Source organism: Nicotiana tomentosiformis, chromosome 6, assembly GCF_000390325.3.
Source record: "Nicotiana tomentosiformis chromosome 6, ASM39032v3, whole genome shotgun sequence".
NCBI classification, from domain to species: domain Eukaryota; kingdom Viridiplantae; phylum Streptophyta; class Magnoliopsida; order Solanales; family Solanaceae; genus Nicotiana; species Nicotiana tomentosiformis.
The window spans coordinates 13,322,903-13,334,226 of NC_090817.1; the positions used below are offsets into that span (position 1 = coordinate 13,322,903).

General features: G+C 34.7%; 2 protein-coding genes across 3 annotated transcripts; one reads left to right on the forward strand and one right to left on the reverse strand.

Moving 5' to 3' along the window:
- Window positions 1-4,423: 4,423 nt before the first annotated feature.
- On the forward strand, window positions 4,424-8,525 carry LOC104113919 (pyruvate dehydrogenase E1 component subunit alpha-3, chloroplastic-like). The gene is made up of 3 exons (XM_009624237.4): window positions 4,424-4,855; window positions 6,113-6,893; window positions 7,999-8,525. Exons 1-3 carry the CDS (start codon window positions 4,598-4,600, stop codon window positions 8,274-8,276), a joined length of 1,317 nt encoding a protein of 438 aa, XP_009622532.1. The 5' UTR covers window positions 4,424-4,597; the 3' UTR covers window positions 8,277-8,525.
- Window positions 8,526-8,567: 42 nt separating this feature from the next.
- LOC104113918 (major pollen allergen Ole e 10-like) lies at window positions 8,568-10,588 on the reverse strand. 2 transcript variants are annotated; one of them, XM_070177131.1, is made up of 3 exons: window positions 9,948-10,588; window positions 8,978-9,514; window positions 8,568-8,903 (listed from the first exon to the last, which is right to left on the reverse strand). In XM_070177131.1, exons 1-3 carry the CDS (start codon window positions 10,033-10,035, stop codon window positions 8,872-8,874), a joined length of 657 nt encoding a protein of 218 aa, XP_070033232.1. In that variant the 5' UTR covers window positions 10,036-10,588; the 3' UTR covers window positions 8,568-8,871. The 2 variants fall into 2 exon arrangements, with proteins under 2 accessions (XP_070033232.1, XP_009622531.1); XM_009624236.4 differs by having other exon boundaries at window positions 8,978-9,487; window positions 9,948-10,586.
- Window positions 10,589-11,324: the final 736 nt, after the last annotated feature.

Below are 11,324 nucleotides of genomic sequence, written 5' to 3' on the forward strand. Positions count from 1 at the left end.
GAAATAGCATCCCGCGTTTTAGTCATCCTTATCACACAGCATGACTTCTAGTAGTTCCCCTACTAGCCACGCGTATCAAGCCACCCTTATCTCACCGCGTGCGTTTCAATACCCAGACCTTATATCACCGCATGTGTATCAACATCACAATATATCACAATTTGTACCTCAAGTGCTCAAATAATTTAACTTGCCAAAATAATTCAACAACAATATTTTTTCATAATAAAGAGCTCACGGCTCATGTCAAAATAATTCAAAAATAATATTTTTCCACAATAAAGAGCTCACTGCTCCATCACAATGAGTACGAAAATCTTACAAAAATATTCAGGAATAAATAATTCAGCAAATTAATATTTCAAAAACTTTAATACGTTGTTTCGATACCAAATTTAAAAATATCAATTACTTCATATTAATAATATTTAATTTTAAAAAAATCAACTCAAATAATGCACAAAATAAAAGAAACCAAGTTCCAACTAAACAGATAAAATAATTAGCAGGAAAAAGTCAAACAAATTTAAAATATAAACATTAAATCAATAATGAAGAATATAACAAAATAAAATAATTTAATTAATGCGCAACAGTGATCTACATAATTTAAAACATAATCTTTCACATTTAGCTCCCGTGTATACACTCGTCACCTCGTGTACACGACTTTCCACACATTACAATTATCAATTCTAGGAGAATTTCCCCCACACAAAGTTAGACAAGTCACTTACTTCGACTTGCTCCAATTTAATCAAGTAATATATTTTTTCCTCGATTTTTCCGACTCTGATTGACTCGAATCTAGTCATAATTAATTTGATATAGTCAACAAAAATTATAGAATCAATTCCATAAGAAACTACTACGTTTTTCAATACAAATCCGAAATTAACTCAAAAATTATTTGTGGGCCCACGTCTCGAAAATCGGCGAAACTCACAAAATACGATAACCCATTCAATTACGAGTCCAACCATACAAAAATTATCAAATTCTGATATCAAATGGACACTCAAATCTTAAATTTTCGTTTTTGGAAGATTTTATAAAAATTCCAATTTCTTCCATCCAAATCCAAAATAAATGATGAATATAGATATGGATTTATGAAATATAATCACTTTTGGTTATAGAACACTTACCCAATACAAAGTCGAGAAAAATTGCTTTAGAATCGCAAAAATCCGAGACTCAAAACTCAAAAATGAATAAAAATGGCTAAAACCCGATTTTTATGTGTTCTGTCCAACATTTCCGCTTCTGCAAAAATTTGACCGCATATGCGGTTCCGCTTCTGCGAAAAATTAACCGCAGGTGCGATTACACCAGAAGGCCAAAAATTCAGATTTTTTTCTTAAGTCTAAATTTGATTCGGTAACCATTCGGAATCCACCCGAGCCCCCCGAGACCTCAACCAATTATACCAACAAGTTCTAAAATATCATATGAACTTATTTGAAACTTCAAATCATATCAAACAACGCTAAAATCACAAATCACAAATCACACCCCAATTCAAGCTTAGTGAAACTTAAGAATTTCCAACTTCTACATTCGATGTCGAAACCCATCAAATCAAGTACGATTGACCTCAAATTTTGCACACAAATCATAAATGACATATATGGAGCTGTGAAAAGTTTCAGAATTGAATTCTGACCCCGATATCAAAAGTCAACTCCTCGGTCAAACTTCCAAATTTTAAATTTGTATTTTAGCCATTTCAAGCCTAATTTCACTACGGCCTTCCAAATAAAATTTTGATTACGCTCCTAAGTATCACCATACGGAACTATTGGAATCATCAAAAATCTATTTCGGGTTCGTTTGCATATAATTCGACATCCAGTCACTATTTGAACTTAATTTTTTAATTTTTCATCAAAATTCCATATCTCGGGTTAGGGACCTCGAAATTTGATTTCGGGCATATGCTCAAGTCCCAAATCACGATACTGACCTACTGGAACTATCAAAACACTGATCTGAGTCTGCTTGCTCAAAATGTTGATCAAAGTCAACTCAGTTGAGTTTTAAAGCTCTAATTCATACTTTAATTCATTTTCACATAAAAAAATTCCGAAAAAATTTACGGACTACGCACGCAAGTCGAGGAATAATAAATAGTATTTTTTCAAGATCTTAGAAAACAGAATTAATTATTAAATTTAAAGATGACATTTTGGGTCATCACAGTAATAACCTTAATGCCACCACCTATAATTTCATTAAAAATACGAACATAACTGGCACAGAACTAGATTTTGCGTCCTTCATATCATTTTATAATTTTTCATAAAGTTAAAATACTACCATATCAATCTCACATAACATATAAATGTACCATTAAAGTCAAAATATTGCTTATTAAGTAATACTAACAGATAAAAAAATTGCTCAGTAAAAAATAACCACAATGAAATTGTACAGTAGAAGTTATCAATACACACCGCAATCGTAGACAGCCTAGCTATAGCGATAGTATGGACAAAAGAAAGAGACAACGTATTGTGTCATTGACCGCAAATGTACAACCAAAACTAAAAGATAAATTCAAAAGACCTAATTTTTCTTAAATTTCTTAGACTTCTTTTTCTACAAATTAACCACAAAATCAAAGTGCTAGTCCAGTTAATTGTTCAAATATTAATAACCCATTTTGGTTATAGGTCAAATCGGACTGAGGAAGAAATGAGTCTAACTTAGATATGGTCTATTTAAGCTTATGTGGCATTATTGTTAGATTTTTTAATTAAATGTAATGCCATGTCATACTTTTTACTGAATATTTTATAGGTTTTGAACTATAATGACTTTTAAGTTACAAAGGTAAAGTTGAGTGACTTCTAAGTGATGAAAAATAGATAAGTGACTTTTGTGAAATAAATGATAAGTTGGATGACATTAAGTGAAATTAACCCTAATTAATACTCAAGAGTTTTAATTTATATGTGTTAACATTAGTATTTGAAAAGTCAAACACGTTTTTCTTTGACTTATTTTTTAATATATTCTGAATTTTCAGAATATTTAAATTTTATTTGTAAGAAAATAAAGAATATATGTTCAATTTTACACAAAAGATTAAAAAAAAAATTCCTCAAATATCACACCAAATGGAATGGAGGGAGTAATGAAGGAAAATATATATTTTCGTTTCTCACAGAGTTCAGTAGGCATTCTAAGGCTAAAATAATTTAAATTCACACTAAGATATTAGAATTCACAATAAAACACTATCTACCAAAGATGACTTAATTCCCAAAAGTCGAATGCTAACAAAGGGCCTTTGTTCATCAATATGTCAGGCCAAGTGTGCCCACAAAAGAGGTAAATAAATGAGAGAGTGACACAAATAGGATTATTTGGTAACACCATTTAAATTTTAACCCGATAAGAAAAGTATTGGGAATATAGTTGTTTACCCTCAAATACGGATAACAATTAAATTTATATGTGATTTTAAAAATACGCGAATTAATTCAATATAAATGATAAATTGCGTTAGATTAAACAGATAAATGACGTAATAAATTGTCAAACTAATTAAGGGAAGTGATCTCGAACTCAATAACAACTTTAATGAAATGTCTGTCTTCGATCCCGGGCTCACGATAATAAAGAACGGATGAACAAAAGTAAAAACTTTGAATAACAAGAGAAAATAAGAGTATATTGCCTCGTGTTACAATGATACCTAATGAATAGTTAGACTCCTCTTTATATAATAGAGGAGTTTTACTCCAAGTACAATTTCAAAAAAAGGTAAAAATCTTCCGTTTTACTAATTACCAATTTTCTGCCGATACATGTCGAGATTCACACCGTAATATTCGGTTGGGCACGGATATCACGACCCTTTATTTGTCGTGCTCGATTATCTGGTAATGCTCTTCGAAGTTTTGAGGTTCGAATCGGACCTGGGACGTGGCCCCGATTCTTTCGAGGGCAAGTGTATTGCCCGAACCGACTCGGGTGTCTGCTTGCCCCCGACTTCAATTTCTTACCGTCACATCTCGGTTCCGTATACTTCATCGGAAACCGAGGCATCGAAAGGGCTTGGTTGCGCCCGTATACAATAATTTTCGATCAGAATTTTTAAGTATGCTAGTCAGAAATTCTTGAACAGTGATTCGTCATGACGAGAGTTGCCATAATTTTGCGAAGTTACAGTGATTGTCATAAAATTATGACGGTTGCCATAGTTTTGTGCAATTGGCATAAAATTCTAACGGATCACTAGAATTGTTTATGACGAAAACTTTAAAGATTTGTGCTTTAAAATTTTGATCGGTGTGCTTTAAAATTTTGACCAGCATATTTTAAAATTTTAATGCAGGATTATTTTCCTAATTCTTTTTACGGGATCAAAATATAAATAGTGAAAAAAAAAAGGTCACGTCATTTCCCCAAGAAAAATTAGCAAGAAAATACTTATATAGGCCAACTCCTCCTGACGGTTATTTCTACACTTCCTTTCCCTCTTCTTGTTTTCTCCGCTCTCTTCTTATATCCTTCACTCCCTCTGAAATTCCAATCACATTCATCTTCATATCCATCAATTTTTCCTTAATAAATCTTTCTCCCAAATATGGCTACCTCTTTTTCTGCTACAAAACTCTTACAACCTTTGCCTCCTCTAAACTCCAGTGTCAGATCCACTGATAAGAATACCCTTTTGAGTAATCACTTTAAAGACAGCTCCTTTTTTCTTGGATCAACCCATAAACTCTCTTTAAAGAAACCCTTTTCGCCTCCTCACTCACAACGCCGATCCAAACCTGTTTTTGCTGTCTCCGAGGTTGTTCAAGACAAGAAGCTAAAAAATGATTCCTCCCTCTCCAATCTGGTACTTGCATTTTCCTTATTTTTATCATAATTTATGTTTGTTTTTGTCTTAAGAGCTCATTTTTTCAATTGGTTCATGCTTGCTTTAATCATTGCTGTGTTTTGAAGTATTTTTTCTGTTGATTTAGTGCTTATTTTTCATTGAATATGTTGTATGATTGAAGGTGTTTGATGTGACACGGAGTTTAGAAAGAAAGGCTTTTGAAATTTGGAGTCGAAAACATGCCATAGAATTTCTGTGGCTATAAAATATCAAAGCTTAAATTTGAATTGTTTCTAAATCATCTCCAGTCCGTTACTTGCATTTTCCTAATTTTTAACGAAATTGATGTTAATTTTTGGTGTTATAAGCTCATTTTTTCAATTGGGTCATGCTTGCTTAAATCACTGTTGTGTTTTGAGTCATTATATTTGTGTAGAATTTCCAGTATTTGTAACTAAGACATCATATCTTTGTAGGATTCTCATAGTATAAGGGGGGTAAGTGTTTGATTTTAAAATACATGGGTATGGCTGCCACTGAGTCATATTACAAGGGTGTTGTATAATTTACCCAAAAAATGAGGTACTCCCTCAGTCCCCGAGTCCCACATTATGTGAAAGTGTTTGATTGAGTAATGAGTTTAAAAAAGAAAGACTTATGATCTAAAACATAACATGTCCATGGATATAAATCATTTCATTAAAGGTAAAATGGGAAGTTTAAAGTTAAATTCTTTTTCATTATAGAAAGTTATCATTCTTTTCGGCAGAGACTAAAACGTAAAGTGGGTCAAATGAATTGTGACAGAGGGAGTATCAATTGTGTGAGTTCGGATGGGTTTATTAACTTTTTGAAAAAAAATTACATAGTATGAAACTACATAAAGTAACAACTTTCACATTAATTTAAATATTTTCCAATAAATTGTAGTTGATGAGGTATGGAGTACGGGAGTGGAAGCATATACTCTGAATGTGAATTTGGATGTTGGTTTATAATGTCTTGAAACAGAATTTACATTGTTCGACACTACATTAACTAATATATGTCAAAGGTTTATGTAATATAAAATATTTAAACATGTTCCAAAAAATTGTAGTCAAGAAAAGTTGTGATAAGCTCTACAAATCGTAATAGTATCGTATACAAATACAATGGGACTAAGGGGGTAGTTTTCTTTTTCATTTTTGTGTGAATTCACTTCACTGAAAGTGTTTCAAGCTTTTATAACGTATAAATTTTAACTCAATTTTATGTGCGTGTTGTCCCATCTAGTTAATTACCAAAGAGGAAGGATTGCAGTTGTATGAGGACATGGTTCTTGGAAGAGCCTTTGAGGACATGTGTGCCCAAATGTATTACAGGGGAAAAATGTTTGGTTTTGTGCATTTGTACAATGGCCAAGAAGCAGTCTCCACTGGCTTCATTAAGCTATTGAAGAAAGAGGACTCGGTGGTTAGCACTTATCGTGATCACGTCCACGCGTTGAGCAAAGGGGTTCCGGCACGTCAAGTGATGAGCGAGCTCTTTGGGAAGACCACTGGCTGTTGCAGAGGCCAAGGTGGTTCCATGCACATGTTCTCGAAAGAACACAACGTTCTCGGCGGTTTCGCTTTCATTGGTGAGGGTATCCCTGTGGCGACAGGTGCCGCCTTCACTAGCAAGTATAAAAGGGAGGTCCTGAAAGAGGCAGACTGTGATCATGTAACTATGGCCTTCTTTGGTGATGGAACTTGCAACAACGGCCAGTTCTTTGAGTGCTTGAACATGGCTGCACTATGGAAGTTGCCCATTATCTTTGTTGTTGAGAACAATTTGTGGGCAATTGGCATGTCCCACTTGAGGGCAACTTCTGATCCTGAAATTTGGAAGAAAGGTCCCGCCTTTGGGATGCCTGGAGTTCACGTTGATGGCATGGATGTGTTGAAGGTGAGGGAGGTAGCAAAGGAAGCTGTTGCCCGAGCTAGGAGAGGTGACGGTCCCACTCTTGTTGAGTGTGAGACCTACCGGTTTAGAGGACACTCTTTGGCTGATCCAGATGAGCTTCGTGACCCTAGTGAGCGTTCTAATCCTCTTCTTCTGTATAGTTGTTTAACTCTGTCTAGTTTTGCTTATTTTCCTTTTCCCTAATCCACTCAGTTTTGTGTCTAATTTTTACTGCTGTTACTGGAATTAGTAAAACCAGAGCCTGGCTTTAGCATATGTTTTCAAATTGTTGAATGTATTAACTGTTACATACTATTTATATGCTATTATTCTATCACGTAAAACTCAGGTAGCTTTTCTGAATACTGGTTAAATGTGGTTCGCTACATTTTGACCCTTTTTTGTGGTGGTGTGCTCTTCAACTACTATACTAGCTTGAGCTTTCTTAGCATATCAGTATATGTCAAATAATATTTGAGAACTTCATATTTCATCATGAGAAATGCTTTTCATTGATGAATTGTCACAGACGTACCATATCGGTCCTTGTCTGTGGAAGTGCATTGGGTTTGCTACAACAAATGTACAATTGATCTGTAAATAATTGAAATAGTCGAATATTTAATTGAATTGCTGGGTAGTACAAAATGAACCTGTTTGAACTATACTGGGCGTCAATTTGCTTATAAGGTGATGAAATGCAGCATCTTTTGGATATTACTCTGCAGTAAGAAACCAAAATAGTGAATAACATGATATCTACATTTTGATCATGTTGGAAATTGAAAATTGGTTGAAAATTATGGAAATAGTAAGCAATCTGAGAAGAACCATTATGCTGCATTTTGATCATCTTGGAGATTGACAAATTTGTGTGCAATGAATGCTTTCGCCCTTTGATCTTTATTGCTTCCATATAAGAGTAAACCCCTATTTTCTGTATTGCGAAAGAGGTATATATCCAAAATTAAATAAAATTAAAGACATTTAGATAATTAGCCGCTGAATTCTCTTCATTAATGTGGTGCTTATGCTTCTCTAAGCGGGGGATCTAGTGGAAACAACCTCTCTATCTCCACAAGTTAGGGGGTAAGGCTGCCTACACACTACCCTCCCAAGTGGGATTATACTGGGTTTGTTGTTGTTGTCGTTGGCCGCTGAATTATGTTATGTTGTGTTGTTGTATGTTAGCCAATGATTTTATTTATTTGACCTTAATCTGTTTATCTTGGCAGCTGAAAAGAACCATTATGCTGCACGAGATCCTATCAGTGCCTTGAAGAAGTATATGTTTGAGAACAACCTGGTCAATGAAGCAGAGTTGAAGGCCATTGATAAGAAGATTGATGAGCTGGTTGAAGATGCTGTTGAGTTTGCGGATGAAAGCCCTCATCCTGTTCGTAGCCAGCTGCTAGAGAACGTATTTGCCGATCCAAGGGGCTTTGGGATTGGGCCTGATGGAAGGTACAGATGTGAGGATCCCAAGTTCACTGAAGGCACTGCTCATGTCTAGAGGTCTCAGGGCGCTATCAGTAATTGATGATATCAGGTTTTCTTTTATTTAGTGATTACTAATCGCACTTCTACATATGTCTTGGTGTCTTTCGTATTAGAAAAAAATGGTACTAAGGTACTTTATTGTTTCAATTTATGTCAGGGTTTTGCCTTCGCTTTTACTTTCATATAGTTTTCAAGTTGTACTATATCATGAACAACAAAATCTGAAAGGCCTCGCGTGCTTTTCACGTTCATTGCTTGTGAATCTCTAGTTTCTTGGATTGGCATGGTTGTTTTTCTGTGCCGGTAGAATTAAACTCTTTCCAAAATATGTTAAATGGAATTTTCCAATTACATAAAAAGATAAATATGTCATTGAAGAAACTTTAATAGTCTTTACATTTTCTCCCTCTAGTTTTATACCTTACCTTTTCCCTGGCCATGGCAAACATCACAGTTCTAAGTAAATATATGTTCTATGTGAAGTGACTGCCCTTAAAAAATGTATCTCATATAATCATATTTATCACTTGTAGTAAAAATAACTTGCAAATATCACACATATTTTGTTGTACCCGCAGCTCCTCATGCTTGAGTGTCTTCTTCCATGATTAGACGTAGACAAAATGGCACTCGTCGTAACCTGAGAATTTTTTTATACTGTCAGCGTATATAATTATATCTTGTCATAAAAAATGTTTATGAGTTGAGTCTCACTTGGATCAACGGTAACAAGCATGGCGATGCCTCCAAATTCACAAGTTCCTCCAGCTTGTTTAGTCTTTTGCCAGTAGCTATTAAAAGCATAAAAAGCATGAGAAAGTACAGTATTTGGCTGAAAGCAAACTCCATTTTGTTCTATGGCCTCACAACCAGCCCCAGAACCACAAGCATAGTCCATTGCCTGCTGAAGTAAGACTTCTGGTACCGTTGGCTTTGCTACGCACCAAACAGCATTCTCCGGTTTCTTATAAGGCGGTGTTGGTGCCGATGGATGAGTCATCGGTGGCGGGATAGTCGCCGGTGGTTTAGGTGCATAATAGGGTGGAGTTTGTGTACTTGGAGATGGTAATAGTGGTGGAGTGGAAGAGAAAGGTAGTGGCACAGCCCCTAAAGGAGGAGGAGGGTTTATGCAGTTTGGTGGATTATTTACTGGGTTTTTTGCTTCAGTTAGCTGTAACTGTAAATGATTGTGTAATACTAAACCATGGGGTTTCTTGACACTATCTGCATTGTTGACAAGAACAAAAGAAACTGACAGTAACACTATTAGAGATTTAAGTTATATACACGGACGAGCAAATGACTTTAACACTATTAGCACAATTTAATCGGTTATAGCAGGTTATTACTCTATTTTTATAGAGTATAAGTTCTATGCATCGATGCTGTAAATAAATCTACACCATCAGGTTACTTAAAAGGCTACTAATTGGTAACCTTAAGGAGGTGGGAAATCAAATGCACTGATAATGCAAGAAATGTTTTACACTATCAGTGAATATAACTTAAATTTTTTTCATATTGCAATATTAGGCTTAATATGAAGTGTTACGTATTTTCGTAGGTCAACTAAACGTATCTTTATACTATTAGTGTACAGAAATATAAGCTCAATACAATAATAATATTAATCTCATGAAGGGGTAGAGCAGCAGAATAACATTAGTAGTGTATGCTAACTTACCACATAGACCAAAGGGGGTTGAGGCTAGCAATAGAATTGTTTGTAAGGAAATAATGTAGCATCTCATATTGTTGTTTCTTGAATTCATTATAACAATGAATAGTGGATATGCTTGTCTTGCTGCTAAGTTTCCTTTGTATATATGTCTTAGCTATTCTAAGAGCCTTGTCAGCTGAATTTGAACTTTTATTTAGAATAAGAAGAGTGGTAAAAAATAGAGGCCTTAAAGCAGAGTGTGTGGGACTAGCCAACAGATAAAATTCTTGAAGTAATGGAATGAAATTCTTATTGCAAAGTGAAGCTCAATTGGAGCAGCCAGTGCATTAGGCATTTTGCGTTTACGTTGGGTACGGGGAAGGGCTGCACCCTAAGAGGTGTGATGTAGATATCCTATCTTAATACAAGTATTAGTTGCTGCTTTCACGGCTCGAACCTATGACCTATAGGTCGCACGAAGATAACTTTATTGTTGCTCCAAGGCTCCCCTTTCAAAATGAAGCTCAACTATCTTTTTTTTTTGGTTGGAAAATATGGTGTTTGGTGTTTGACGAGTTTGTGCGCATCTCCATTAATTTATTGGGTATCTGCTTTCACCAACACAAATACCGAGCACTCTGTGCATCAAAACTTAGTCGACGAAAATAAGCTTAGTCAGCCACTTATCAAACTAATTTGTGAATTAGGACTTTTGTCCGTTTTCTGGTATTTACATATGGTTTGCTTTTCTTCCCAGAATATATGTTTTCTTGCGATAAGCAAAAGAAGAGAATGGGGCCAAAAATATAATACATGCTTTTGGAATCTTTCCTTTTGCTTGGCAAGTACTCAAAAATAGGGCTGGGCATATATCATGTATAACCGATAGCCCGAACCGATAAAATGCTATTGGGTTATGGATATTGGGTTATTGGGTAAATAGTTCGATAACGATTTAATGTTATTTGACTATTGGGTTATCGGTTCGGGTCTCGGTTTGCCCAATTTTAATAACGGTTTAACTGATATCCCAATAAGTTTTAACAAAATTATAATTTTACCCACTAAATATATAAAGTCACCTTATGGTTTCATTCTCTCAATTCTCTCGGCAGTTACTCTTCATCTTCCGACCTTATTCCTTAGAGTAATTTTTAAACTTTTCTGAATTTCTCATCTTAATTCTTCCGTTAAGATTTGTAGTTCTATACTTTAAAGAATTAATTGTTTAGATTTTTCTATCTATTTGTTTCTTTTGTTGCACTGATTCTTTAGTATTTACAAGATTAGGAATTTATTATTTTCCTATTAGTTATGCCCGCCCGCAGTGACATAGTTAATAAAATTAATTAGATTGTTGATTGTCTTATTCCTTACTCCTACTGACTTAACTTTAAAACT

Excerpts from the sequence above, each read along its gene's own strand:
- LOC104113919 (XM_009624237.4), top strand. The coding sequence starts at position 4,598 with ATGGCTACCTCTTTTTCTGCTACAAAACTCTTACAACCTTTGCCTCCT. Across the intron at positions 4,856-6,112 it reads ATTCCTCCCTCTCCAATCTG|TTAATTACCAAAGAGGAAGG; the intron begins GTACTTGCATTT and ends TGTCCCATCTAG. Across the intron at positions 6,894-7,998 it reads AGATGAGCTTCGTGACCCTA|CTGAAAAGAACCATTATGCT; the intron begins GTGAGCGTTCTA and ends TTATCTTGGCAG.
- LOC104113918 (XM_070177131.1), bottom strand. The coding sequence starts at position 10,035 with ATGAATTCAAGAAACAACAATATGAGATGCTACATTATTTCCTTACAA. Across the intron at positions 9,515-9,947 it reads AACCCCCTTTGGTCTATGTG|TTTCTTTTGTTCTTGTCAAC; the intron begins GTAAGTTAGCAT and ends TGTTACTGTCAG. Across the intron at positions 8,904-8,977 it reads GCTTGTTACCGTTGATCCAA|GTTACGACGAGTGCCATTTT; the intron begins GTGAGACTCAAC and ends AAAAATTCTCAG.